The following is a 27,954-nucleotide window of genomic DNA, read 5'->3' as shown; positions in this document are numbered from 1 at the left end:
ATACATGACATGTGATATGAAAGTAAAGGGTTAATTCAAAAGTTTTATGGTCGAACTATTTAATATAAAGCGTTGATTATATATGTCAACCCTGTGTTGCTTTTAATTCACAAATTCTGTTAGAGGAAATGTATGAAGATTTAATAGCTTAAATTAAATAAGAATGGTTAACCAAAATATTGAAATTGATATTGATAATGATTATCTTTCGAAAACACATCTAAGATATTATAATTATAATTTCGTGCATGATGATGCTTTTTGATATGAATTAGTAACCTATCGAAGCGTATCTGAAATATATAAAAAGTCACCAGAATTGGAAAAATACAAAGCTGCAGCACTATTAGTGGCCTTTCAACTAAAACAATTAATCCGAGTCTACTGGATAATCTACATCTGCCTGCCTTTTCCTTTTCGTTTAAACTTGTGTTAAATCTTCTTTAAACGCCATTATTACCCCTGGAAACAAACATACCTGGTATCTCAAATCGAAGTTTTTTCTATGTCGGCGTGATAAATTTCATGACATATTCTTCAGCAAAACAATAGGGCAAGATGTTTTCATTGAAACATATTGTTATTCTTGCTCAATGCTTTACGTATCATCTCTACTTAATATTAATTGAAGAAGTGTTTTAAAGTCAATGCAACCAAAAATACATACAGTATCATCATTTCTACCATCTAAATATGTGAACAAAACAAAAGGGGTAATTATATGATCATTACAATTTACATAAATGGATACGTTAAGGTCATTGAATCAAAGCGTATTGTGAAAAGTTAGGTACATAGTACGTTTTTAAATATATCTTTTCAGAAAGGGAGTTAAGCAATACTGTGTTATTTATGATAAAAGCAATATATTCAAACCCTGTGAAAAGTGTTTGTTTTGCAAATATTAAAACAAAAGTGTTTTGATTGTTTATACCATGGATGTCGAAAAGTAGTTGACTATCTCTCAGTCCGTACAACTACTGATACAGATTATAGGGCACGTACATTATAAAACTAAATATCTCGAATGCATTTAACATTTTCATAAGCAATTAGAATTCAACAAAAAATAAACGTGTTTTTCTTACGTACTAGTCAAGGGATATGCTGTATTTTACAAATCATTTTATATTAAATCTCTTTAGTCTTAATAAATCTTTAGCTCTTAGTCAACATGTTCCAGACAATGCTGTGACAATATTAAGATACAATTTTCCTCTGTTTATTCAAGATAAGTCAAGATCTTTTATATTAAATTTTGTGTGTCTTAGAATACTGACATAGTGACACAGATAAATGTACAATTATAGTAAATACACATTTAAAAAGCCTGTCTTTATTTGAAGCCTTTTTATAGGGCAAGGTGGTAAATATCTGTTATTGACTGATACTTTCTGAATGGTTTGTTTTATGTGTTTAGGGTTTTATTTCATTGAAAGTACAAGAAAGATAGATAGATAGATAGTAAGATAGATAGATATATTGATAGATAGATAGATAGATAGATAGATAGATAGATAGATAGATAGATAGATAGATAGATAGATAGATAGATAGATAGATAGATAGATAGATAGATTATATCAAAACTAAGATGTAAATGCAAAATTCAAATAAACAAAATAAATATTTCAGAGTAATCCCTTTTTACCCTGAATTTAACGCGGCTGTCCGAAGCTAAATATAAGTCGAAAAATAATACTATTTTAATTATCGAAAAATACTTTAACCGAGCGAGTTTCTTTAAACTTTTATTACCTAAATTAACAGTGACATCCAACACTATATTTGATGTATTTTTGTGACGTCATATATTTTTCTTAAGCACGTGACGGGTGTATTCTAACACGGTAAATAATCTATAAAAATCGCATCTGCGCAAGTGAATAATGACATTAAATCAAAAATATTTTTATGAAAAATCCTTCGATAAGTAATGTATTTTGCAGTTCTTGCCAGCTCAGCTTGATTTACACAAATTCAGGTAAATCGGTAGGTTTCCCCCAGCAAGATTCACATTGGTACTTATTTTCTCTCCCGATTTCACGTTAAATATACTAAGATTGTTTTTATCTTTCCCTTGCGCCAAGCCGTTTTTATATGCATATACATATCACCATTCATTAGATTACACTTAGCAGGGGGAGTATCAAAACCATTAGTTTATGAATAGTTATTTACCTATTACGAAGCTGTAAAACTGTTGATTTTTTTATACTCCATATCAGTGATATTGAATTTAGTATCACTAGTATTTACAACAGTGTCTATGTAAAGGAATGAAGCGGTTTTATTATGAATATCACTTATTACGTTACGATACATTCCCTAAGAACGATCGAAAGGAATGTAGATCGTGACGTCAAAGTTAACTATGCCCTCATATCTTATGAAGTACAGACAAGTGACTTTCTACATATTGCTGTGAAATTAATCGGGCAGCCTTAATATAAAAAAATATTCAATCTCTTTAACTGGAAAATGCTATTTTTAATTTTTTCTACAAGGTTTTAAACCATACACAAACAACTTGTTTATACTGATGGAGGCATAACTTTAGACACCAGTAGTTGATCATATTCCGGGAAAGCACCGAAAGTAACACACTTGACCCATCAATTGGCTTTGTATATTGAACAATGTTCTTTGTTCATTTTTTAAAATCAAAATAGCATCTGGCTGGATAATCATAAAGTCGGCCGAAATGGGAATCTATACTGAATTTGACTCTACAGAGATGTTACCTAAATTCTGTTTGTTGCTAGTGACTAAAAATTTTACAACCTTTTGCAGCTTTTAACTGTTCGTTACCAATGCACTATATTTTTGAAACTGAAATATTGTTTTGGCATTATCTATTGTTTTAAATGTCAACCTTCAATCGCATGTTCATGCATAAGGACTTTTATTTCAAAACAAGGAGGGGTGTCGTGTCTCTTTTTTTAAAAATATTGTTCTTTAGATCAAATTTCATTAAAATTTTGAACACAGTGCCAAATATTTTTTACTTACTTTTTAATATATTTCAACTTTCAGTTATTAGGCTCATCAGTTTGGCATACGTACAAAATATAAACAATATACGAGACATGCATAATGCCAGTTATAAGGTTTTCAAATAAAATCCCGTTTCAAAATAACAGATAGGGGTACACTCCATCCCTACCCCAGATGCAAAGTTCCTGTGTTATACGTATATCTGGAGGTTCGGTTTGGTTTATCGAAACTGAAAGTATGTTCTCAATAATTACTTATCCGGTAAGTAAGCAGTTACTCTTGTGCAGATATTTCTTAGTTTATCGACAAAAATCTTCATTTATAAGTATAGATATATTCATTATTATTTAAAACTCTTATGTATTGTAGACACACTTACCTTGTGCCCTTTAAAAAATGCAAGAAATAATTAATTATATCTCAAAGTCAAATTGTTAAAGAAAAGTTAAGGAACAAAGTCGGGCTTTCATGTTCGCGTCTTCATCTTTCTCTTTCTTGTCAATCACGAAAAGGTTTTTATTGTGATTGTCAAGTTTTTGTTTTTGTAGTTTTTCTTCTCTCCTTGTTTTTGTTAATAGTTTTATGGATATACATTTCAGGTATTATCAGTTTGGAAAATATCAAAATGCTAAAAAGAGAGAAAAACAAATACAACATATGTTTAGCAAAAATTATTAAAAATAAAAAAAACCCATATTTTTATTATTAAATGTTGAGGTTGAAATTAACCTTTTCATTTTATACCTAAACAACTATTTTTAAATTATCCCACAAATATTGAGCAGCATTACCTGAGATTAATTCTTTCTTGACATGAACAATTATTTAGACAAGTCTATAACTTGTGATCTGTTAAATACACTTCATTAGGTTGTTAAATATATGTTTATTTCCTTCTCATCTATTTTTAACCTACATAATAACGTCATTTTTAAAACCACATAAGGCGTTTCTAGCTGTCAGAAAGTGCTTCAAAAGTGTATAAAAAGAGACCAGAATCGTGTTAGTTTCACAAAAAGGATAAGTCCGAGTCAAAACCAAACACACGGTAAGTTTATTTCTATTATTATGGATTTCAAAGGAAAATTAATTTCTACTTGTGATAATTTTTTCGAACTCCTTTTTACTAGTACCATACTAGTACTATGATTCCGATACTTAAGAATCTTCACATTTCTGATACTTTATTCTTTTTTATCAATCTAAGTAGAAAATTGACAATTCATTTTCGATTTTATTAATTATTAATATTTTCATATCTGAATCTTCTGTTATTTTACAGAAAATGCTGACAACTGTCTCTCTTGCCTGTATCGTCGCCTGCGTTTTGGCAGATTCCACTTATCCCAAACATAATGGAGGGTACTTTCCCATTAATGGAGGCGATTACTACCCAAAGGGAGGCTGTGGTCCATATGGATGTGGGTACAATGGTTTCCAAGGGGGACTTTTCGGCTCTGGTAATTTAGGAAGTCTTGGTATAGGAAATGGATTAGTTGGTAATTTTGGAGGACTTAACACTGGGTTTGGAGGTGTTGGTGGAGGATCAGCCGCCGCTTCCGCTGCCGCCGCCGGAAATGCCGCTGCTGCCGCCGCCGCTGCTGCCGCTGGTCAAAATGCCGCCGCCGCCTCAGCTGCCGCTGCTGGTAGCTCTGCTGCCGCCTCTGCTGCTGCCGCCTCTGGATCTGGAGGTTTGATTGCTCCATACAACTACTACCAGCCTGGATACAACTACTACCCAGGACAATTCTACAACAACATCCACAGCTCCCAGTACTATCCCAACTACTACAACCAATATTACCAGTCTTTCCCCTACTACAGCAATCCATATTTCGGTGTTGGAGGAGGATCTGCCGCCGCTTCAGCTGCTGCCGCTGGTAATGCAGCCGCCGCTTCCTCTGCTGCCGCTAGTGGATTCAATGGATTTAACGGACCCTTTATTGGGGGTCTTGGACCATATGGTGGATCCGTCAGACCAAGAAAGGTTAACTTTTACTGATCTTTTTCCATAATTAACATATATATATATATATATATATATATATATATATATATATATATATATATATATATATATTAACAGACCCGAATTTTTGAAAATAAAATTTTTGCTTGTTTTAATTATTTTAAAAATTTTGTTATTGCTCATTTCAGTGAATTCCAATAGTATTAGTTATGTTTACGTACAAATATCATACCCATTAAACCAAAAATTTTGAAAATATATAACAGCTTATTTCAATTATCTGTAAAATTTTATTATCACTTATTTAAATAGATTCCAAATAGTTTTTGCATGTCTTAAGTTTATGATATAAACGTTCATTCCAAAAGTGAATGAAACTATAATATCATAGTGTTTTAATTTCGTAGAAATAGCATTATGTAGCAATTACACAGTTAACATTTATCTTTTTTTTCCTTTTAGGTTTACTAAATGGACCCGATCTACTCCTGTACTCTTGAATGTTGTTTGGTTTTGACTTTCGAATAAAAATTAGAAAAAAAACCAAGTATAGCATCTTTTTTTTTACAATATACATAATTGTTCATTGCAAATAGACTAATTTGTTTGATTTTAAGTAAACACTTTGTCTGTTACGATTTAAAAATATATAAATTATAATAGTTTTCAGAACACAAGTTACAGATAAAAATCACTTTAAAAACAAATGTAGGAAAATGCAAAAAAATTTTTGGTTTAAGAAGTAAAATTCATAAAAGATTAACTGAAATTTGCTAGATTTCTTCATTGAAACTAAAGCATATCTCAATTTTCTCTGGAAAATTACAGGAACGGAAAATAATTTTTCTCTTCATTTTGCACTTAATATATTTATAACCTTGGCTTCCATGTAGGCATTGTACAATCATAGTAATATATATCGATATAAGTATTATCTAGAAAATCAGAATAGGGGATAATATTAATTTCCAATGGCTTTATCCAGTAATGCATATAATGTTGGTTCTAAAGAAATCTTAAATGAATTAACAAGAGGCCCATGGGCCACATCGCTCACCTGAGGAACAATAGGTATGATAAAATCAGCTCAGTGGAGTCATAATACAAACTATCTGGACAATATACAATAATTCATGTAAATCCTGTATAAATAAAATCCATTTTCCCCTGGATATTCTTATGTTTATAATCATTAGTCCCTTTTCTAACAGGATGATTTTATAGTCATATCATGTGTTGAGTATTGCAGTTCTCAAAAAGATCCCTAACAATAGTTTATATATGGGATATAAACGTACAGTAAACTCTCAACCTTCTCGTGAGGCCAAAGAATTGTCCTGGGGCCAAAGTCTTAACAATTTTAAAGAATCATCTGGCTGATTAGTTTCTGAGAAGATTTTTAAAGATTTACCCTATAAATTCCTTTGTTAAACTTTGACCCCCCCCCCATTGTGGCCCCACCCTACCCCTGGGGATCATAATTTTCACAACTTTGAATCTACACTACCTGAGGATGCTTTCACACAAGTTCCAGCTTTCCTGGCTGATTAGTTTCTGAGAAGAAGATTTTAAAGATGACTCTGTTTATTCCTATGTAAAACATCGACCTCCCATTGTGGCCCAAACCTACCCCCAGGGGTCATGCTTTTCACAAATTTGAATCTACACTAACTGAGGATGCTTCCACACAAGTTCCAGCTTTCCTGGCTGATTAGTTTCTGAGAAGAAGATTTTTAAAGATTTACTGTATATAATCATATGTTTAACTTCAATCCCCCATTGTGGCCCCAACCTACCCCCAGGGGTCATGATTTTCACAACTTTGAATCTTCACTACCTGAGGATGCTTCCACACAAGTTCAAGCTTTGCCTTCGAATTAGTTACTGAGAAGAAGATTTTTAAAGATTTACTGTATATATTCCTATGTTAAACTTCGATCCCCCATTGTGGCCCAACCCTACCCCCGGGGGTCATGATTTTTACAACTTTGAATTTACACTACCTGGGGATGCATCCACACAAGTGTCAGCTTTCCTGGCTGATTAGTTTCTGAGAAGAAGATTTTTAAAGATTAACTGTGTATATTCCTATGTAAAACGTCGATCTCCCATTGTGGCCAAAACCTACCCCAGGGGTCATGATTTTCACAAATTTGAATCTTCACTACATAAGGATGCATCCACACAAGTGTCAGCTTTCCTGGCTAATTAGTTTCTGAGAAGAAGATTTTTAAAGATTTACTTTTTATATTCATATGTTAAACTTCGACCCTCCATTGTGGCCCCACCCTATCCCAAGGGGTCATGATTTTCACATCTTTGAATCTACACTACCTGCGGATGCTTCCACACAAGTTTCAGCTTTCCTGGCCGATTAGTTTCTGAGAAGAGGATTTCTAAAGATTTACTCTATATATTCATTTGTTAAACTTCGACCCCCCATTGTGGCCCCATTCTCAGGTGAGCTAAAAAGGTTAAGTTTACAATTCAATAAGTTGGTTTCTGGAAGAACAGATTTTGAAAATTTTCGTAATAAATATTGACAATTTTTTTACTTTTTAAAGCGCTAAGCATAGCTCAGCCCTTTATTGTCGTTAGACTTCAACTTCCGGTGCATCGAATAACCGCCCCCTATAAGCAAAAGTATACATCATTTAAACTGGTTAGGGAACCAGTTTCAGGGGTTTATGCACATAACTGCACGGGCTATTGTGAATCTAATTTACGGGTTATTGTGAAATTAATGTACGGGGCTTACATACATCATTGCAGGGACTGTCATGCAGTGATGAGGAAATATAGTGCGTATACAGAAGCTGAAATGCTTTATACATATATCTGTTATATACATACAGAAGCTGGGTTAGCGCTTTTCAGTACTATCAGTACTTTGATTTAATCTTTAGCTTTTAAGATCTGTGTACAAACATAGAATTGTTAGCAAATCTCTGTATCTTGCTTATAATTCGAAGCAAACACTCAAAAATGGTTAGTAAATAGAAATTGTTTACAATTAAACACAAGAAACATGCACTACATGTATAACAAATAAAGAACACAATTTATTTTTTCGAAATGAATCATATATATACATGTATATACCTACATATTTCCGTAAGCGATATCAAACTCTATTTAAACTGAATAAACTAGAGAAAATGCCGAGCATCTCAACAAAAACCTATTGCATTAATCTACCATTACGCAAAAAATAATGCCGAATTACCGATAGAATGAATTGTATTTCAGTACTCCTACATCAGATTTTGCTTAATTTGCGCAGGTAAACAGTTAACGTAACTGTTTGATTTACCGAAGTCTCTGTTTGATTTGATACGTAAAAATCACGAAATACAGACGACAGTTTCCAGGTTACAAAGCATAAATAATGAAAACGAAACGAAAATCAGAACAAGCTAACATCAACGTCATGTGTGAAAACTGTCAACGCATTGAAATATTTAGCCTCAATTTACTTCACAAAATCGGCACCAATATATTTTTCATGTTTCAAACATTTCCCTTCATACGCGAACTGTTGCACAACAAGCAAATTCATCATAGTCAGATCGACCCTTTTTCGTATAATGTCATGGCTGCTTTAAACAAAGAACCTCGTTTTAGAAGTATGGAATACGAGTCTTGGTAAAATGGGTAAGCAAAACCGGGTCGTGGCAAAATAAAAGCCGGGGCAGATCGGCAATCGCCAATTCCAAATACGCATTATTTTGCAGCAATATTTACAGCAAATACAAATATACAGGTCCATCAAATATCCTGAAGTTTTAATGAGATTGGCAGATTAATAACTGCTTATCTTTTGTTTTCCCCAGGCCAAGTCTTGTCTACCCATTTTACCGGATGCCGAATCCGATTGAAACACGCCTTTCCTTTATTATTATTTTCGTAATAACTCAGATTTGAAACAGAATTAGACCTTAATTTTTGCAATTTATATTTTCCTTCCCATAAGGATAATTTATGCTAAACTACGTTGAATTGGAATCAGTAGTTCTTGAGAAGAAGATTTTTAAAAATGCACCCCCCTTTTTCTACAGTTTCAAGGTTTTCTCCGCTTTGAATACAGATCGGACTTTTATTTCTGCAATTTATATTCGCCCTCCCATAAAGTTGCTTTGTGCCAAATTTGGTTGAAATTGGATAAGCGGTTTTAGAGAAGAAGTTCAAAATGTAAAAAGTTTACAGACGGACAGACAGACGGACAGACGGACGGACGGACGGACGGACGGACGGACGGACAGACGGACGACGGACAAAAAGTGATCAGAATAGCTCACTTGAGCTTTCAGCTCAGGTGAGCTAAAAAAGGAGAAATGCACTTAATGAGTGTGAAAATGACGTGAAACTCAATGAATTCGATGAACAATATAGTAATTGTTGTGAATTAAATGTTTAATTGAAATGTATTGCGCTTTTCTTACCAGTATAATAAAATATAAAGAAACTTGAAAGCTACTCAGAAACTAACGTTTAATCTCAACCACATTGTTGTAAAGCCAATAGTAGGATTTTTTTAAATAAATTGAACAAATATGTCAGCCACAATAGAAACATGAAAATTTAAAACACCAATAAATTAAGATTGTTGTTGAAATTTTTTAAACTTTTGATTCCTTAAATATTGTCCGGAAAATTTATTGGGTATTGTTAGGCGTATTACTGATGCTGTCAAAGGGAGACCATTTTATTTCGACAGGACCAAAAGATATGTATTTTAAAAAGAATTCAATCAACGTTTAGATATGATAAGTTCTTGTGTATTTCGTGGGCAGAGTATTTTTACAAACATAAAACACCGTCTCCCCGTAAATATAGAATAGTTGTAATTAATCTTAGAGCCTGTTGTTCCTTTGGTAATGATAATAGATATAGCAGAAGAAATCTATTTGGTACAAATAATTGACAGCCATTCATGTTTTAGACAACTTTCAGTCTAGTCATTTCTTGTGTAAAGTACTATCGATTTTCTTGAAAAAATACCTTGAAAATATGCAAAAGACGTAAACATAACACATGTACAATTAATTCCTGTAGTGTTCCAACCATGTTTCACAACTGCTCTAATATTTTTTTTAAAACAAACTAAGATTTATATTTGATAGGGGCATGCGAACTTCCAGTCCATTGACAACATGTTGAATAATGTGATAGTTTATTTTACGCAAATTGTATTCATCCCTCTCTTTAAAAAATTCTGTCTGCTTACCGCTAGAGCAGTGTCAACCAGGTTAACTAGTACACTTTCATTTTAATTTATGTTGTGGTTTTTTTTTTTTTAGCTTCGCGGGACTTCTGACCTCAAACCTCATTTCTTAAATTTCTTGTGTACCTTGTTATATATTTGCTTTGTTAAGCCATTGTTAAAAAGATTTGATGTAGTTCATGACCCTTAATAGATACACAAAATATAAGGCTGTGCTTATCCAAAATTGGTAAAATTTGTAATATACTAGTACTGCAATTTTCGAAAGGAAATGTATAAAAAAAAACCCAAACCGACCTTATATGTCAATATAATTAAGTAAACGATAGAAAGTATAAAGTGATGTTTCTTCTTTATGAGAAGAATTCAATTTTTCAATGTTGTTTTATAACTTAAAAGATCATCATATTAGAAGTTAAATTTACCGTATTGATTTAATACATTTTTTTTTTAATCCAAACTCATGTTAAAAAGAAATGTCATTTCCATTAATAATTTGTTTGGTTAAAACTCACTCAGTTAATTAGTTTAATTAAAACGAATAACATTTCTTAAAAATTTCCTATAATTTTTTGCGTTGTAAAAACAACAAAACAACGTAAATTCCAACTTATGAAATGAGTTTTTTCTGTCCATATTATATTATGGTTTATTATGTATACTGATAGCATATACAATGTTTGCGGTCCTTTGATAACGAATAAAGATATAAACCGAGGTAACGTTAACCAAAAACACATTGATTTTCATGTATATAGAGTATAGCATAATATGAATTATCTCAGATTGTCACAAAAAGACACTAACTCTGAATTGTAAACTGGAAGCCTTGGCCCTGAATATTTTAACTTAAAACCCTTAGTTAAACCCTCACTGAGTGCTAGAGCAGCCAACCTATCAGTGTACCTACTTAAATGATTACTGATTGAATAGACCCTTATTGGGGAAGCGCCCAAATCCAACACACCTGTTTTGAGGTCTGGGTTGTCTCGCGGCAAAGGACTGAAAAGAGTTTTGGTTGACGTTTGGGGCTGGCATATTTGCCTGAAATGGCCGCTGCGCATTGACTATGTATTGATTTGCTGAGGGCTGAGCACCACTGCAATGTATGACAGGGTGCCAGTTGTTGCATTTAAAGCAACGATGCAAATTTGGACATCGGATTCGCTGACAAATAGCTCCTTAATTGTAAACATAGCATTTGAAGTATGTTGAAACCTGTTGTTTACTTTGCTGTGTGGCTATTGAGTTTCGGTTCAAGTCAAAGCTCACTATCGATGGTTCCTCAATTGTTTGAAGGATTAAGGGCTATTCTCAAACGATACTGTTCGTCATAGGTAACCCACCCATTTGCTTTTTCTGCACCCAAGCGAATATCATGCATGTATTTAAGCATTTGGTGTGTTTTATTTGGATGTGCTACTAAGTAAATACCTGAAAAAATTAGAAAAACATCAGTCCAATTTTCTACAGCGGAAATTTTGTGGGTTTGCTTGTGATGCGCTACAAGCTGGATTGTGCATCTACTGATAAGGTAGATGACTGTGTTTTCGTTGGGTAACGCACTAACAGTGACCCTAGATTGACATATTCCTCATTAACTATTTTTTGCTTTGTAGCTTTGTCAACATGATAGCCTAGTGAAAGTTGAGTAGTGTTTTCCATAACAGGTTGGGTAGGTTGAGACAAACTACTACTTTAAACTGAGCATCCGCACAAGTGTGACTTTGTGTACCTTCTGAGTGTGACCTTTGCGTGTCGGTAGCTGGTTCCTGGGTCCGGATCTCCGGAATCATTATCGGATCCACAGGAGGCTGACCAACTTGTGTCACGTCCAATACAATAGGGTCATCCACTGAGCTTCCCGCAGCCGCAGCTGGGCCTTTGGTTCGTTTCGGCCTGAGTTTCCGTGACGTCACTCTTACCATTGGGTTTCGCTTTGTTTTCGGCATTTTCTCATACAAGATTATAAAAAATATGTTTTCAATGAAAACAGAATACAATAAGATTTTAAGTCTATTATAAGAAAGTTAAAGTTTATACAGTGTTAAAATGTTTGTGTCACATCTATGTTGAACTTCAGAATTCCATCCATGAAAACTCGGATACACTAAATACACATCATCAGTTAATGAATCTTCAAAATGGCTTAAAAATCTTATGTAACTTATATCGAATAGTTATTTTTACTTTTGAATTGAAATTTTTTAGAATTTGTGAGAGCTAAGTTTTTTCGACCTTACAATGCGAAGGAAAATTCTAGAAAGAAGGATGCGGATGTATTGTCACCTGCCTATTATAGAAGATGCCGACACTCGTGTCTCTTGCTTGTATCCTCTCTTGCTTGTATCGTCGTCTGTGTTTTCGCAGATTCCAGCTATTCCAAACTAAATGGGGGGGGGGGTACTTTTCCACTAATTGAGGTGATAACTACTCAAAGGGAGGGTGTTGTCCACATGGATGTGGATACAATGGCTTCCAATTGGGACTTGTCGGGTCTGGTAACCTAGGAGGTCTTAGTCTATGAAGTGAATTAGTTGGTGAATTTGGAGGAGTTAACAGTGGATTTGGAAGACTTAACGCTGGGTTTGGAGGTGTTGGTTGAGGATCAGCCGCTGTCTCAGTTGTGGCGGCCGGAAATGCCGCTGCTGCCGCCGCCGCTGCTGTCGCTGGGCAAAAAGCCACCGCCGTCTCAGGTGCCGATTCTGGTGATTCTGCTGACGCTTCTGCTGCTGCCGCCTCTAGACCTAGAGGATGGATGGCTCCATTTAACTACTGGACTGGATACAACTACTTCCAGGACAATTCTACAACTTCTACAATTCCCAGTACTGTCCTAACACCAACCAATACTACCAGTCATTCCACTACTACAGCAGTCCATATTTTGGTCTAAGAGAAGGATCTGCCGCCGCTTTAGCTGCCGCTTCCAGAGGTAATGGAGGCGCCACCGCAAGTGCTGCCGCTGCTATTGGAGTCGATGGATTTTAATAGATAATTTATCGAGGCCTAGGATCAATAGGTGGATACGTCAGACCACGAAATGTAAAAAATTAATGAAACTTTTTGTCTTAAAGCAATGAATATAAATAAATTTCTTGAAAAATTTTTATAAGAGAATTTTAAACAATTAATTTGTCTTTTAACGAATACAATTGACTTTTGTTACATGAAATAAAATGCATATTTCCCTTTTTAAGGTTTACTGAATGGACTGGACAGGCTCTGTGTAATGTACTGACCAAGATCCTATATTCTAAAGTCTTGTTTGGTTTTGAGTTATAAATAAAATAACATAAAATTAAAACTTTTTTTACTGATATAAATATTTCGGGAGATGTTTGAAAATATTCCCAAGGTGGGAAGAAACGTCTCTCTGATATTCAGAGTCAGGTATAATGAGGCAGGCTATTCAACAAACTATCCAGCAGATCCTCAAGATCCTAAACTGATAATTTTCTAAACGAATAACTTACTAAGTCAAACAATATAACCCATTCTTAAAGTTCTCTTATGCCTTAAAACGGAAAAATTATTACGAAGCGGATTAACATATTTTATTGCATATTTGGTTATAAAATTTGTAAACTCTTTCTAAATTGCATTGTTGTTTCAATATCATGCAATCAAAACTACAAAAAGGAGAAATTATGTTCCGAACAAAATGGATTCGCAGAATTACAGTACAATTATAGTATAATTAAGATAAGAAATTTTCATTATAGTTGTTTTGTTTCTTAACACCGATTTGTAAGATAGAATGAACATAAGTTTGCCTTTTCAGCACTCGTTAATGTTATCAATAAGATTTACTGTAATAAGATTGGATATTTTTTTGCTAAGCAGTAAGGGACTGTTGAAAAAAAAATCCTGTAGTTAAGGAATTGTAAAAAGTCTGGTTTTATATCAATTACTGTTTAGTTTTGAAAGCTATTGTTCCTCAGTATTGAAGCATTTTACAATTTTTATAATTATTGAAAAAGACTTTGAAAAACTTTGGCTAATTTTTTTAACACAAATCTTCAAACGCCTTCAACGATTTGGTATACTTCATAAAAGAATAAATACTCTGCCTTAAAATTATGCTCTTTTATTTTAATAATCAGGTCACTTTATTGATTTTTATATATTTCCTGAGACGGCAAATATAAATACTTTAGAAAAATATAGGATGATTCAAGTCAGGGATCATCTAAACATATACGATGATAAAAACCTGGTAATTTTATGGATATGCTTGAATAAAAATGTAGATTCATTGATAACTAACATTCTCTTGAATAATTAAATACAATTGTTGTAGATTTAAAGAAATATCTTTATACCAATTGTTTTCATGATTGGATAATTTGAATATTGTGACGCAATTGAAGATGCAGTAAAGCCATGATGACATTAAGGTTTTCAGATTTACATACTAATATATGCAAAGAGATCATTTTTTATAAAGTGTCTTTACAATGTAGGTCGAACAGCAAATACATTTTCGTCCTATATAACCTCCTGCGTCGTAAATGTTGTTTTTTTTTTTTTGCTCGCTCAAATAATTAAAGATTGGTAAATTTTGGCGTTTTGGTAATTCCTTTATTGGTGTCATTTACTTTACTAACTATATCTTTGTCAATCTGTACCAACCAAAACTGAAAAAGAACGGGACCCTAGTTTTTTGAAACGGTAAATTAACAAATTTGTGGAAAAACTGTTGGCGCAGTGTAAATCTTTTCAAAATTCAAACGCGAGTAAAGGTAATTTAAGATATAATCTACATAAAAAAAAATAAATGTAAGACATTTCCCATTATCTTTAAAGTTAGTTGATTCATATAGCCCTTAATACGAGGTCCTCAACAATTATATTGATTTTTTTTAACCAAAGACATGTAAGTTAAAACATCTAGATATAGAAATTTTCAGAACAAATGATTGATCTAGAAAATTCATTCCTTTTTAAAATAAATTTGAATACACTATAACAGCCAGTCTAAGGGAATTTACCAGTTAAACACCCAAGTCTAATTATTCTGAAAATTCCACGCACTATAAATAACGTTATGTAAATGCATGCTGTTACGATTAAAGTTATATAAGATCTGATTTGTCATTATCAATTTAATTTACATATATTACTTTGCATATTAATTGATGGATATTTTCTATTCTTAGCATTCTTCCTTTTGTCTTGTCTTCATATATCTCAATCGTTGACGATTTGATATTGACAAGATAGAGGAAAATCTCTGCAAAATTGTGATCTCCTGTGTGCGTATATTGAACTTAAGCTGTTTACAAGTAAACTAAACGTCCTTTTCAAATTCAAGTTTAAACTCTAATGAATCAACTTTTTTAAATTCCTTATTGAGTTCGTGGTTGCGGGAGTAAAAGACTTGTACCATCACTGTTATAGATACAAAAAGCATGCCAAATAATTAAGATACATTTCATGAGTTACTACATGCATCATTCGAAATGACACAAAAACAATAAATTTATCATTCTTATTGTTTCTTTTAAATAAATTTTTGAATTTATACATAGAAACAAAATGTAAACATGAAATTTTAAACAATACAGCAGTCATGTCTAAGCAATGATGTTCAACTAAATGAGAAACCCTTCGAAAGATAATATTGGGTAAATTATACATCTTTATTTAAAGTTATTTTAAGACATAAATTATGAAGAGGTATGTCTTCATTGGATTGGGAATTTCTTTGAAATTATCACAAGCCAACCATAACTTATTCAAGCCTATTCATATTACAACTACATAATATAAACAATGTCGGGGAATTTTTGTTTACATGAACGACTACTGACAACGTAAATAATGTTTATAATTAGTTTTGATATAATATTCTGTAATGGGGAATACGTTTTCTATAATAATTGTTTTACTTTACAGGTCTTGAAAAGCAATATAACTAGACATTTATACATCAAAAATCTATGTTATAAGCATAGACAAAAAAACACTGTTAAAAATCTTCACAAATTCAATGAATGGTTTTGACATCATATCTGTTTAAATATTTCTTTACGTAATTGTCAATTCAGGAAATGGTAATCAAGTTGAACATAAGATGAGATCATTTATCATACTGCTTGGTTTGTGTGGTTCGTTTAAAATATTCTGTTCTTAATTGTTACCGCTGAGCGATATTTCAAAAGTTTTAGTGTTATGTACATATCATTGTAACAAGAAAGCATTTAAAGAACAAATTAAGCGCTTACCTGTAATGCTGTACAAATGATAATTAATGTGATACTGCCTCTGTTAACAAGTGATATATATTTACTTATATTTGAGACTGTGTACTTTACTTTTTTTTTAAAAACGTTTTGCTGAAAATTGCCTAAAATTATGCAGCATAGAAAAATCGCATCCCGAAATACTCTGATGGATACGGAAAAAAGAACCACCGAAATAGAAATAATTAATTCACCTGACAAACCTTACCCTAACAAAGTACTAATAATTTGATGATAAAACTATTGTTTGTTTTGTTGGCTGTGCGACGGGTCACGTGTGTAGCGTGTCAAATGTCTTGTCTCAACATCGTTTATTCTTTCTACACAACTCAAGAATTTACTTTTTGTCACAAGTCTGATTGACCCGACTGCTAAGCATTGCTAAATTTGAGTCGTTTGCTTTTTTTGTGCTTAACAAATAAAAATTTTCTAAACTTGTGTACACATGCTGACAATGACTATAGAAGGTTAAAAACAAATTATGAATACACATTTTTGAAAAAAAAGTGGATGAGAAATGATATCTTAATTTCCTCCTACATTAGTAACAATTAAATCGCACTGACAAGTTATTGACCACAATGACCGCCCTTCCCTGTGACGTTCGTCGGGCGAATACTATATAAACGACAGAAATCAGAACACTTTACAGAAGAACACAGGGTAGTTCTCCAGCTGACATAGCAAAAAAAGTAAGTCATCTGAGTTTACGTTTTATTTGATATTATTTCATTCTACCTGACAGACACCACAGCATGCAAAACACACAACATAATCCTGCATTATGACAATATTATGTATTTGGTGTAAAAAGTGATTTTAAAAACCAGTTCGTGGTACTTTTCCAGAACATGTTGAGATTCCTCTCCCTTGCCTGCATCATTGTCTGCGTTGCAGCTGACAGCTATTTCCCTAAGTCTGGTGATTATTACCCTAAAAGAAACCACTTTGGAGGTTGCGGACCATATGGGTGTACTTATGGCGTCAACTCAGTAGGCCCTTACGGCACCTATGGAGGAATCATCAGCTCTGGTAGCTTGGGAGGAGTCAACTCTGGATTTGTTGGAACTGGAGGACTCAACACTGCATTGCTTGGAATCGGAGGTGGATCTGCCGCCGCTTCTGCCGCCGCCGCCGGAAATGCCGCTGCTGCCGCCGCCGCTGCTGCCGCTGGACAAAATGCTGCCGCCGCCTCAGCTGCCGCTGCTGGTAACTCTGCTGCCGCCTCTGCTGCTGCCGCTTCTGGATCTGGAGGTATGATTGCTCCATTCAACTACTACCAGCCTGGATACAACTACTTCCCGGGACAAATCTACAACAACATCTACAGCTCCCAGTACTATCCCTACCACTACAACCAATACTACCAATCTTTCCCCTACTACAGCAGCCCATATTTCGGTGTTGGAGGAGGATCTGCCGCCGCTTCAGCTGCTGCCGCTGCTGGTAATGCAGCCGCCGCTTCCTCTGCTGCCGCTAGTGGATTCAACAATTTCAATAGAGGTTTTGGAGGATTTAACAACATTGTTGGTGGTGGATTGAGAAGAATTGGAAGACGTAATAAGGTATATTCTTTTACTTACTATCTTTAGCATAAAGCTGACTAATTTGTCCTTTTCATTAGCTTAATTACCTATCTATAGGTTACAATGTCTGTTTGATCTTAAACTATGTTTTTCACTTTTAAACTTATTATTATTTGCTTTGAAAATATTCTACTGTTTTATAATTTCCTATTCTTAATTATTTTGCAGGTTTACTAAACTGAAAGGTCAAGAATTCATATTGCTGAATGTCCCTTTTGATTGTGATTTTGGTTGTGCAATAAACTTCTGTTTAACATTTTCATTTACGTTCCAATTCTTTCATTGAATTTTTGAAGGAGAATTCAGAATCTAAAATTTAAAAGTACATGTCGTTTAACATACCTGTTTTGGAATTTTTAAAAATCACAGTCTATTTTTCATGCTTTTTATAAGATATTTACTTATAGGAATAACTCTGTTCTTAATCATTTGTATGGCAAGTTCTGATTCTAATGCTATACAATAGTAAAACTCAATTACAAGAATATTGTTCATTTAGGATTTGGTTAAAATTTTCTGTTTTGTGACGAGTTCATATTGGCCAATAATATGATAATGACTATGTTTGGTCTGAAATATATCAGAATAATTACATTTTTAGTTCTTTAAGATAATGTCTGGATTTTTAATACCTTGAAGATTTTTTTAGATGGAATAAGACAATGAAAAGTATTGTTTTATTAATAAAAAGATGTCAAATTTTGTCAACCTTAGCCAGCTATTTTTTTCCGATATATCAAATTTAACGTATATCGTTGTAAGTGTTACATAAGGAAATTCCATTTCTGAAATCCACATGTCGAGTTTTAAACTTTTCATCAGTGACAAGCATTGTCCACAAAACTGTTTTAAACCTTGTTTCTAGAGTTTTTATTTTAGCCAATTTGTTAATTGTTTTGATTATTCGAGGTTAAAGAAAAGGAATGAAACAAAATGATCATAAGGCTGTTAATGACAATAAAACATTTTAAGTAGGTTAAAATCTTAAAAAATAAACACTTTTACTTAAGGTTAACTTCAACGAAATTAGACGAAACAAAGTATGTTTGTATATATTAAAATCATGCACAAACTGTCTATATTCACAAACCGAAGAACAGCTCAAATTCTTAACGCGGCAAACATTTTAAGATGCGTTCCTTTTTTACATGTTGACGTTCTATTTTATGCTATAACATGTTTTGATGTGGAGCACATTATATTGGTCAAACCAAAAATACTATTAGACATCGCATGACCGTCTACCGAATGCTTTAAAAAAAATTACTTGTGCAAAGCTTAGCAATCGTACCAAAATTATCCAAGTTTTTCAGTATGTTCTATTTATGAATTTTTTAAAACGACAACAAAAAAGGACGTAAAGCAAAAGAAAAAAAACATTATTACATTTTCTCAACCAATATCTAATGCATTGTATTCATGAGCATATATTTAAATTTCACATATTTTTTTGCTTGTAAAATGCATTGAAAGCTACGGCAGTTATAACACCGTAACACACACAGAGCACTGAAAGGTTAAAATGACGAGTTTTATTTTGATGAAACAAATGTTGGGTCAACTCCGTTATAAGGGTATCTAGTCCCTATGCGGAAGCTTGCAAATTTGAAAGTAGTAATATGGTCCCCATTATAGTACTGTCAACCTCACATGGTTGACAGTTTTTATTCTTCTCTACTGTCGACCGTAGACGGTTGACAGTTGACAGTCGACAGATTTATTCTTTGTTTTCCTATCCTGCGGGATTGATGACGTCACAATAGGAAGCATTTGTAAAACTTAGGCCTCCATGAAAACCCTATCACCACCCCAGTTTATTTTTGAAAACTAAATACAACACATTTTACTATTTGTAAAGATGTAAGATTTCATTAAATTCAATGATATACCACTACCCTAACTATACCACAGAAGAGACGTATGAGGCTGTCTGGCCGATAGTGAAATGATGGGATGCGACTCCATTTTGTATATTCTAAATACCATTTGGCAAACCTCGGCCAATTCCGCAACCTACATACCTATCGTTATGTCATTTTGTCAACCGTCGACCTGTTTCCCGGTCGACAGTAGTTTATGGAAAAGTGTCAACTGTCAACCGTCGACCTGTCCCCGGTCGACACTAGAAATGTGTTATAGGAAGTGTCAACTGTCAACCGTCGACCTGTCCCCGGTCGACACTAGAAATGTGTTATAGGAAGTGTCAACTGTCAACCGTCGACATGTCCCCGGTCGACACTAGAAATGTGTTATAGGAGGTGTCAACTGTCAACCGTCGACCTGTCCTAGGTCGACACTAGAAATATGTTATAGGAAGTGTCAACTGTCAACCGTCGACCTGTCCCCGGTCGACACTAGAAATGTGTTATAGGAAGTGTCAACCGTCGACCTGTACCCGGTCGACACTATAAATGTGTTATAGGAAGTGTCAACTGTCAACCGTCGACCTGTCCCCGGTCGACACTAGAAATGTGTTAAAGGAACTGTCAACTGTCAACCGTCGACCTGTCCCCGGTCGACACTAAAAATGTTATGGTGTCAACTGTCAACCGTCGACCTGTCCCCGGTCGACACTAGAAATGTTATGAAAAAGTGTCAACTGTCAACCGTCGACATAATTATATGGAAATCTCATAGATTTTTATCTATAAATCCCTTTGTGGTGTAGGAATATTTCCATAAAGGAACTACTATATCCTTATATTGGAGTTGAGCCCAAATGTTGAACGCTGTAAACTGCAATGTCACAAGCAAAAATCAAATTTCATGCTCTTGGCTGTCTCAGAAGCTATTACATTAATATGAACTTACTTTTAGGATAAAATAGGAATTGTAAGGTATAAATCACATTTGCAGACAAGACAAGAAGTTGAACAAAATGTAAATATAACGCACATAACTCAATTTGAATGCCAACACGCATTTTTTAACGAATCAATATCTATGGTATTTTTATGATTCCATAATATATTTGTTAGCATTTGATAAGCACTTTTTTTAACTCATGTGTTGCGGAATTAAAAAATGCTAGACATTTCACAACATAGTGAAATGATTTTAGTACATATTGAGCAGATTCTACGACATCTTTCTGTGTTAAACTATCTTCCAGTTTCAATTTGTAATTAACGATTACAGGTCTGAATTTTGTAAATATGACTCTTAAATCGTTTTGCAGTTTCGTATGATAAATTTCCTGTCCAAAGCTTTTCTTGAAAATTCTAGATATCTCATTCAAACATGGTGTGAATTTTCTACATGTTTGAACCGATCTCGTAAAACCTGATTAATGGGCGTTTCTTAAACAAAAACTGATCAATCCAGAAATAAGAAAGACCTCATGAGTTAAGTTAACCTCTCACATAGTTTACCAATGGATGTATAAACGAACCCTTAGGAAAACATTTATAAAAATAGCGATACATTACATGCGTAAGTTTACAATCATGCGCCACTAAATGTTTAGCACAGTATGTAATAATTCGAACCTTGATGTAGATTATCAATGGATATCGCTCAGTTTCCCTATAAACTACACAATTTTGGTACACGGCTTAATATGCAGTACAATTTTCAAAAATTTTAAATGAACTTTCTCTAAAGTATTTGTGTTTTTGTAGCCCCACACATCAAAGCCTTAACTTAAGATTTGGCTAATAAAACTATTAAACAGATCAATTTAAGTGTCGATATCTTATTTTCTAAATACTCCATACAAAGCTGTTGAGGCTTTCGTGGTTGAATGTTTTTTCGTACTTTAAAAATTTCCACTGTGAGACTAATCGAATCAATTATTATTACGAGTGTGGGATAGTGAAATTCCACCGAGGGGACAAGATTCACTGTCTAGGACGAGGCTTTGCCGAGTCCTAGACCGTGAATCTTGGCCCCGAGGTGGAATTTCACTATCCCACACGAGTATGTAATGAATGATTATTTTTCTCGCATTATATTAGCTTAAAAAATGATGTTTGACAACTTTATGTTATGACGTTCAAAAGATTACTTTCGGTTTATCCCTCCGCGTGCTTCAAATAGTGCAAGTTAAATGAAAGCATACGACAGTTTTTTCAATTAAAATATGAAAAATTGTAATTAATTATGCAACACAATTACTTAATGGATAATCTCAATGCACTATTTTGCATTTCCCTACAGCAGATAACGTTTGTTACATTTTAAAACAGCGTAGTTATACACAGTGTAAGACAGAAAAATCTCACACTGCTGTCTCACACCGGACAAACCGATCTCACACCGGTGATAATGCGAGAAATAATAATATATATGAACTCATTCACCATTTCAAGAGGTACATCTCTGCATGAATAAATTTTTTTTGTAATACGACCTTTTGAAAAAAAATAATAACTTAGTCTTTTTCAATGTTAAAATAAAGTTTTCACAGATCATATTAAAAAAAATCAGTGATTTATGTTGTTTGGGTTCTCAGAAAAAATAAATGTGTCATCAGCATAAAAGAGAATAACAAGTTTTAACATTGTATGCATCTCAGTTTCCAAATTTTCGATAAGGATAGTTACACCTTTAATATCATTTTGTACAAGGTAGTTTTCTAAATCGTCGTTAATGTACAAGGAAAAACAAAATGGTGATAAGTTTTCACTTTGTCTAGCCCCCATATTACACATAGTAAATTCTTAAGGGTCTTATCCAACACTAATTTGATTTATTTTCACATGGACTTTATAAATCAAAGACATTAACCATATACACCACTGTTTGATAATTTTGATCGTTAACCCGATTTCCATACCGTGTCAATAGCTTATTTGATGTTAAAGAATGCGCAGTGATATTTTTTTCTTGCAAAAAATCATAAATTTGCACCAAAAAATTAAAAATGATAATACAGGGCGTCTGGAGTACAATATCATTTTTTGAAGTTGTTTGGGCCTCAGTAATTAATTCTACATTCTCAGAAAAAATAATCAAACGCTTCCATAGTATTCTTGTAAACAATTTGCCTTAACAGCTTTATAAGGTAGCAAGGGACAGTTTCGGATAAAGTACTCGTCAATATTTTTGTAAATGTGAAAGTTGATCAACTTGAAGGCTTTGAGTATTGCTTAAACTCATGAATTTTGTTTGAATGATTATCTTTGATTAGTTACAGGGGTGTCTCTTATTGAAATTGGTAAGCAATATGTAGGTCCCTAGTGTTAAGTACATAAGAATCAAAAGTAAAATGCAAAACCTGTTCCTATGACTGTTGTGTTGACTTTACACAGTGAAATTGCACGTTACTGAAGGGAGGTAAAAAAACCACGAAAAGAAGGTGGATGGGCCATAGTAAACTAAACATCGGTAAATTTCTGACATGTGATTGGCAAACATTCACACGATACAGAAGGTCAACCGTTGCAGAGATTGAGGTGAGGGACGTCTAAAAATCTGAAAAACCACGAGAAATGGGCGAAGTTTGAAATGGTCAAAATCTCTGAAAAAACTCTATGTAGAAAATTTTTTAAAACATTCTGACTGGGAATTTTCTTTGAAATTGGTGACTGGCCTTATAAGGTATTTGTGCTGAATGGTGATTGAGGGAATTCTTGTCACATAGTTATAAAGATACTTATCCTCTAACTACAGTGAATTGTATAGAAGAAAACTGTCCCTTGCCACCTAACGTAAAAGGTCTATAGTTTTCTGGGAGAGTCCGATCGCCTTTAATTTTGTATATTCGTTTAATAATACCAATCTCTATGCCTGTATCAAAAATCAAATTTAAAAAAAATACAATGTCAGGACACATAATTCCGATTTACATAATTATACATTTGTATCATAAATTGTCATACCCTGGCGTCTTATTTATTTAATTACTGACAGTCTGTAAAATTTCTTTTGTATATAAAACAGAGTTACATGTTTCATTAAGATCGATTTTACAATTATTTGTATCATTATCATCATTTATTCATAAATCAACTTTTGCTTTAATATCAACTTCAGTTTTACGTTTGGTATTCGAAATATTAAGGATTTTCCATATCTTAAGATATAATGGAAAATATGAATGACTGTTAAATTATTTCTTTATTTGGGACTGTCATCAAAACTACGATTTGAAGTATTTATCTTGTTAAATAATCATGTATATAAAAAAAGGAAAATTCAATTTTCCGTTTTAAGTATATGTGATATAACATTTGACCATGCATTGTATTTATCTGCAGAACATGCTTTTCACTTGACCTAGCTAATTTAAAAAAAACCGGTTAAAATAAACTATAATCAGACTGTTTTCTTTAACTTTATGTAATTTTATTTAATCTTAAATAAATTTTAAAAAATCATTCAGTTTCACAAAAAAAATATTCTTTCATTAAAACAAACTTTGTCTCTTCTTTAGAACGAAAAATTAGTTTTAAATAAAAATGGTAGTCTTATTTAGAGGAATAGCTGGTTATTTTTTCTTCAAAAGTCAATCCAATTATTACAAAATTTTAACGAGAATCGATTGGGTTGAACGCTTTATACATTATAAATCGCACAGCGGTTTTTAGAAAAGCGTAAGGTGTTTTAATCTAGATTCTATGAATATAAATTCTTTTGGTATCCCATTTATTCCCTTTTTCTTCAAAAACAGAAAATGAGACAAATTTCCTTTATAAATAACAATTACTTATAATAAATTCAAACGTATACTTATCCGAATTGTTCGATTCTAAACGCAAACGATTGAACGGTCAGTGTAGTGGGATGCTTCAGCCAATGAAAAGCGCGTTACAAACAGATATTGAATGGTTGACTTTTGAAAAAAAAAGGTCGCTGTGTCATCAGATATCGTCTGATATATAATTGACGTCAATCCCAATTCAGGAAATGATAATTGAGTTCAAAACTAAATGAGATTATTCATCACGCTTGGTGTGGTTTATTTAAAATATGTTTTCTCAATGGTAACCGCTGTGCATATTTAAGGTGTTGTTTTATGTATATGTCATTGTGACGACTTTCAAAGAACAAATTTAGCACGTACTTGTTGTGTAAAAATGATTATTAATATGATAGCACTATTGTTTACTAATGACAACTTCAGTCTCGGAACATTCATTTTTAATTTGTGTATATGTAAATCTATTCAAGCTATTTTCTGATATCAAAGAGAAATGCTGTCCAAAATTTAAATGATAATGACTTTTTTTAGAATTAAGTCAGAACTTAATCTAATAATATAAGAAAATGAATTATTTGTATTTGTTATCATTTAAACAAACAAAAGGAATAATCTAAACACATCGAAGTCGGATAAGTAATTAAAGCGTTATCGTTTTTTTTTTAAACACTCCTGTTTTATTTCCAAAAGTACACCTAAAAAGTAATTATCCTAGCATATTTTTATAATCCACAGGGGATAAGGCACGAAATAACAGCACAATGTAAGATGGAATAATTACTTCATCCATTATAATATCGTTAATTTGCTTAAAAAACTAATCGAATTATGAATCGAAAATCAAAGTAAAACGTGTCCAAAATATAATTAAGAAAGATTGGTGGTCAACAAACTAACCACCGATCTGCTTTCGATTTAAAGATATCATTGGATTTTCTATTAACTTTTTTTAACTAAAGAAAAAAATCCATAAAGTTTGACTCTTGAATTTGTGTATTATCCTATATTTCAATTAAGAGCTATTCTATAAAAAAGATCAAGATTTAAAATGGCCAAAACCATCGAGCCCACTTAATCACTTTTATGATGACGAAACAATTTTTTTCTTTCTGAAAATTTAATATTTGTTTCAATTTCCCTTAACATTATTAATAATGAAATTGCACTGACAAGAAATTAACCACAATCACCGCCCTTCCGTGTCGGGCGAACACTATATAAACGGCTGAAATCACAACTCTATACAGAACACAGTTGACCGAGCAAAGAAGTAAGTTAGTATTATTAATTTAGTTAAACAAATCTTCTTGAAACATCTAAATCATACCACGTGAAATAATTACAACACATGCACATGGATATTGATATATGCTTTTTCTTCTAGAAGATGTTGAGACTCCTCTCCCTCGCCTGCATCATTGTCTGCGTTGCAGCTGATAGCTATTACTCTAAGTCTGGTGATTATTACCCTAAAGGTAACCACTTTGGAGGTTGCGGACCATATGGATGTACCTATGGCGTCAACTCAGTAGGCCCTTACGGCACCTATGGAGGAATCATCAGCTCCGGTAGCTTTGGAGGAGTCAACTCTGGATTTGTTGGAACTGGAGGACTCAACACTGGATTGCTTGGAATCGGAGGTGGATCTGCCGCCGCTTCTGCCGCCGCCGCCGGAAATGCCGCTGCTGCCGCCGCTGCTGCTGCCGCTGGACAAAATGCCGCCGCTGCCTCAGCTGCCGCTGCTGGTAACTCTGCTGCCGCCTCTGCTGCTGCCGCCTCTGGATCTGGAGGTTTGATTGCTCCATTCAACTACTACCAGCCTGGATACAGCTACTACCCAGGACAAATCTACAACAACATCCACAGCTCCCAGTACTATCCCAACTACTACAACCAATACTACCAGTCTTTCCCCTACTACAGCAATCCATATTTCGGTGTTGGAGGAGGATCTGCCGCCGCTTCAGCTGCTGCTGCTGGTAATGCAGCCGCTGCTTCCTCTGCTGCCGCTAGTGGATTCAACAATTTCAATAGAGGTTTCGGAGGATTGAACAACATTGTTGGTGGTGGACTGAGAGGTATTGGAAGACGTAATAAGGTACGTTCCTTTGATCTTTAACTTCCTAAGTTGCATAACTTTTCCTGCAAAAAGTATTCTGTAAAAATTATACCCTTAATATTTGCATATAATATTAAGGGTTACATGTACATGTATAAATCATTATTAAGTAAAGGAAAAACTTTAAACACTTTTCCTTTAATTTTTCAATTTTCCCTCTATGTTCATACATAGCGCTGCCTCTAAAGGAGTTATGTAAAGTATAAAAATGAAATTGGTGAAAACCAGACCATCTATTCCGGTTGAATGACCATTCATGCTATGTTAGTGATATTTGTTTAATTTCATGTTTTTCTTTTTACATATTTTGTAGGTTTATTAGACAGAGCAGTCTGGTATACTGATGAATATCCCTTTTATTTATGTTTTTGGTTGTGCAATAAATACTTGTAAAAATATTTTTAAGCTTATTTAGTCACTGGTGTTTTCGTTACGAATATCTTGTTGTGCTAAGACCGTTAATACCATCCCTAATGTCTCATTAATGATATTTTTGTGAAAGAGTATTTAAAAACAAATCAATTCTTGTAATCTTACTTTTAAATAAAAGTATTTTTGATGCAATTTATCTTAAAAATTTGAGAAATTGGATGAAAACTGATCGTTGATTAGCACTCAATAGTTAAGGCAAATCACAGGTACCTGATCTTGATACAATGGTTCCATCAATGTTACTTAATGAATATACAAGTACCAATTGACAACTGAGCTTGGTTTATTTATTAAAGTTAAAAAATGATGAAAAACTACTGAATGTTCTTAAACTAAGAACGGCGATAATTCTAAAGGAAATGTTATTTCCGTTGTACTAGACAATACCTAGTGCGCTTGTTCAGGCTGGTGGCGTAAAATAGGTAAAATTAGCAAAGAGACGTTAATTAAAGTATTACCGAAATAATAGTGTTCTACCACAAAGTGTTTTCAATCTCAAATTATACCCAAAAATCAAGAAACAGAGTGCCCTCCCGTTATGATGATGTTGGATAGTCTTTTTATCCCACCCCTTCGTCTCTGCATTTATATATTTATCATATGATTAAAATGATGAATTTTTTTTTATTTTGCTACAATAGTCAACCGTCGTCTCATGTATTTGTATAAAAATTTCCACTGTGCTCAACCGACCCCCCCCTCCTCCTCCATAAACATCATTGAATTACTTTTGATA

General features: G+C 33.4%; 3 protein-coding genes across 3 annotated transcripts; 2 read left to right on the top strand and 1 right to left on the bottom strand.

The window, feature by feature from the left end:
• Positions 1-3,941: 3,941 nt before the first annotated feature.
• Positions 3,942-5,514, top strand: LOC105330463 (shematrin-like protein 1). The gene is made up of 3 exons (XM_034467180.2): positions 3,942-4,045; positions 4,280-4,984; positions 5,429-5,514. Exons 2-3 carry the CDS (start codon positions 4,283-4,285, stop codon positions 5,435-5,437), a joined length of 711 nt encoding a protein of 236 aa, XP_034323071.2. The 5' UTR covers positions 3,942-4,045; positions 4,280-4,282; the 3' UTR covers positions 5,438-5,514.
• Positions 5,515-12,620: 7,106 nt separating this feature from the next.
• On the bottom strand, positions 12,621-13,074 carry LOC136276408 (eukaryotic translation initiation factor 3 subunit F-like). The gene is made up of 2 exons (XM_066088307.1): positions 13,038-13,074; positions 12,621-12,937 (listed from the first exon to the last, which is right to left on the bottom strand). The coding sequence occupies exons 1-2, from the start codon at positions 13,072-13,074 to the stop codon at positions 12,621-12,623; spliced, it is 354 nt and encodes a 117-aa protein (XP_065944379.1).
• A 3,940-nt stretch (positions 13,075-17,014) lies between these two features.
• Positions 17,015-27,184, top strand: LOC105330466 (spidroin-1). Its single transcript, XM_066088306.1, has 4 exons — positions 17,015-17,130; positions 17,287-18,003; positions 26,052-26,765; positions 27,100-27,184. The coding sequence occupies exons 2-4, from the start codon at positions 17,290-17,292 to the stop codon at positions 27,106-27,108; spliced, it is 1,437 nt and encodes a 478-aa protein (XP_065944378.1). The 5' UTR covers positions 17,015-17,130; positions 17,287-17,289; the 3' UTR covers positions 27,109-27,184.
• Positions 27,185-27,954: the final 770 nt, after the last annotated feature.

This window comes from Magallana gigas, chromosome 6 (genome assembly GCF_963853765.1).
Source record: "Magallana gigas chromosome 6, xbMagGiga1.1, whole genome shotgun sequence".
Taxonomy (NCBI): domain Eukaryota; kingdom Metazoa; phylum Mollusca; class Bivalvia; order Ostreida; family Ostreidae; genus Magallana; species Magallana gigas.
The sequence above is the reverse complement of the archived record's forward strand: the minus strand, read 5'-3'. Positions and strand labels throughout refer to the sequence as shown.

What these genes read in the sequence shown, in the direction of transcription:
- LOC105330463 (XM_034467180.2), top strand. Translation starts at nt 4,283, where the DNA reads ATGCTGACAACTGTCTCTCTTGCCTGTATCGTCGCCTGCGTTTTGGCA.
- LOC136276408 (XM_066088307.1), bottom strand. Translation starts at nt 13,074, where the DNA reads ATGGACTGCTGTAGTAGTGGAATGACTGGTAGTATTG. An exon ending in TGGAATGACTGGTAGTATTG is followed by an intron (nt 12,938 to 13,037) that starts GTTGGTGTTAGG and finishes TCCATCCTCTAG; the next exon opens with GTCTAGAGGCGGCAGCAGCA.
- LOC105330466 (XM_066088306.1), top strand. Translation starts at nt 17,290, where the DNA reads ATGTTGAGATTCCTCTCCCTTGCCTGCATCATTGTCTGCGTTGCAGCT. An exon ending in GAATTGGAAGACGTAATAAG is followed by an intron (nt 18,004 to 26,051) that starts GTATATTCTTTT and finishes TTTTTCTTCTAG; the next exon opens with AAGATGTTGAGACTCCTCTC.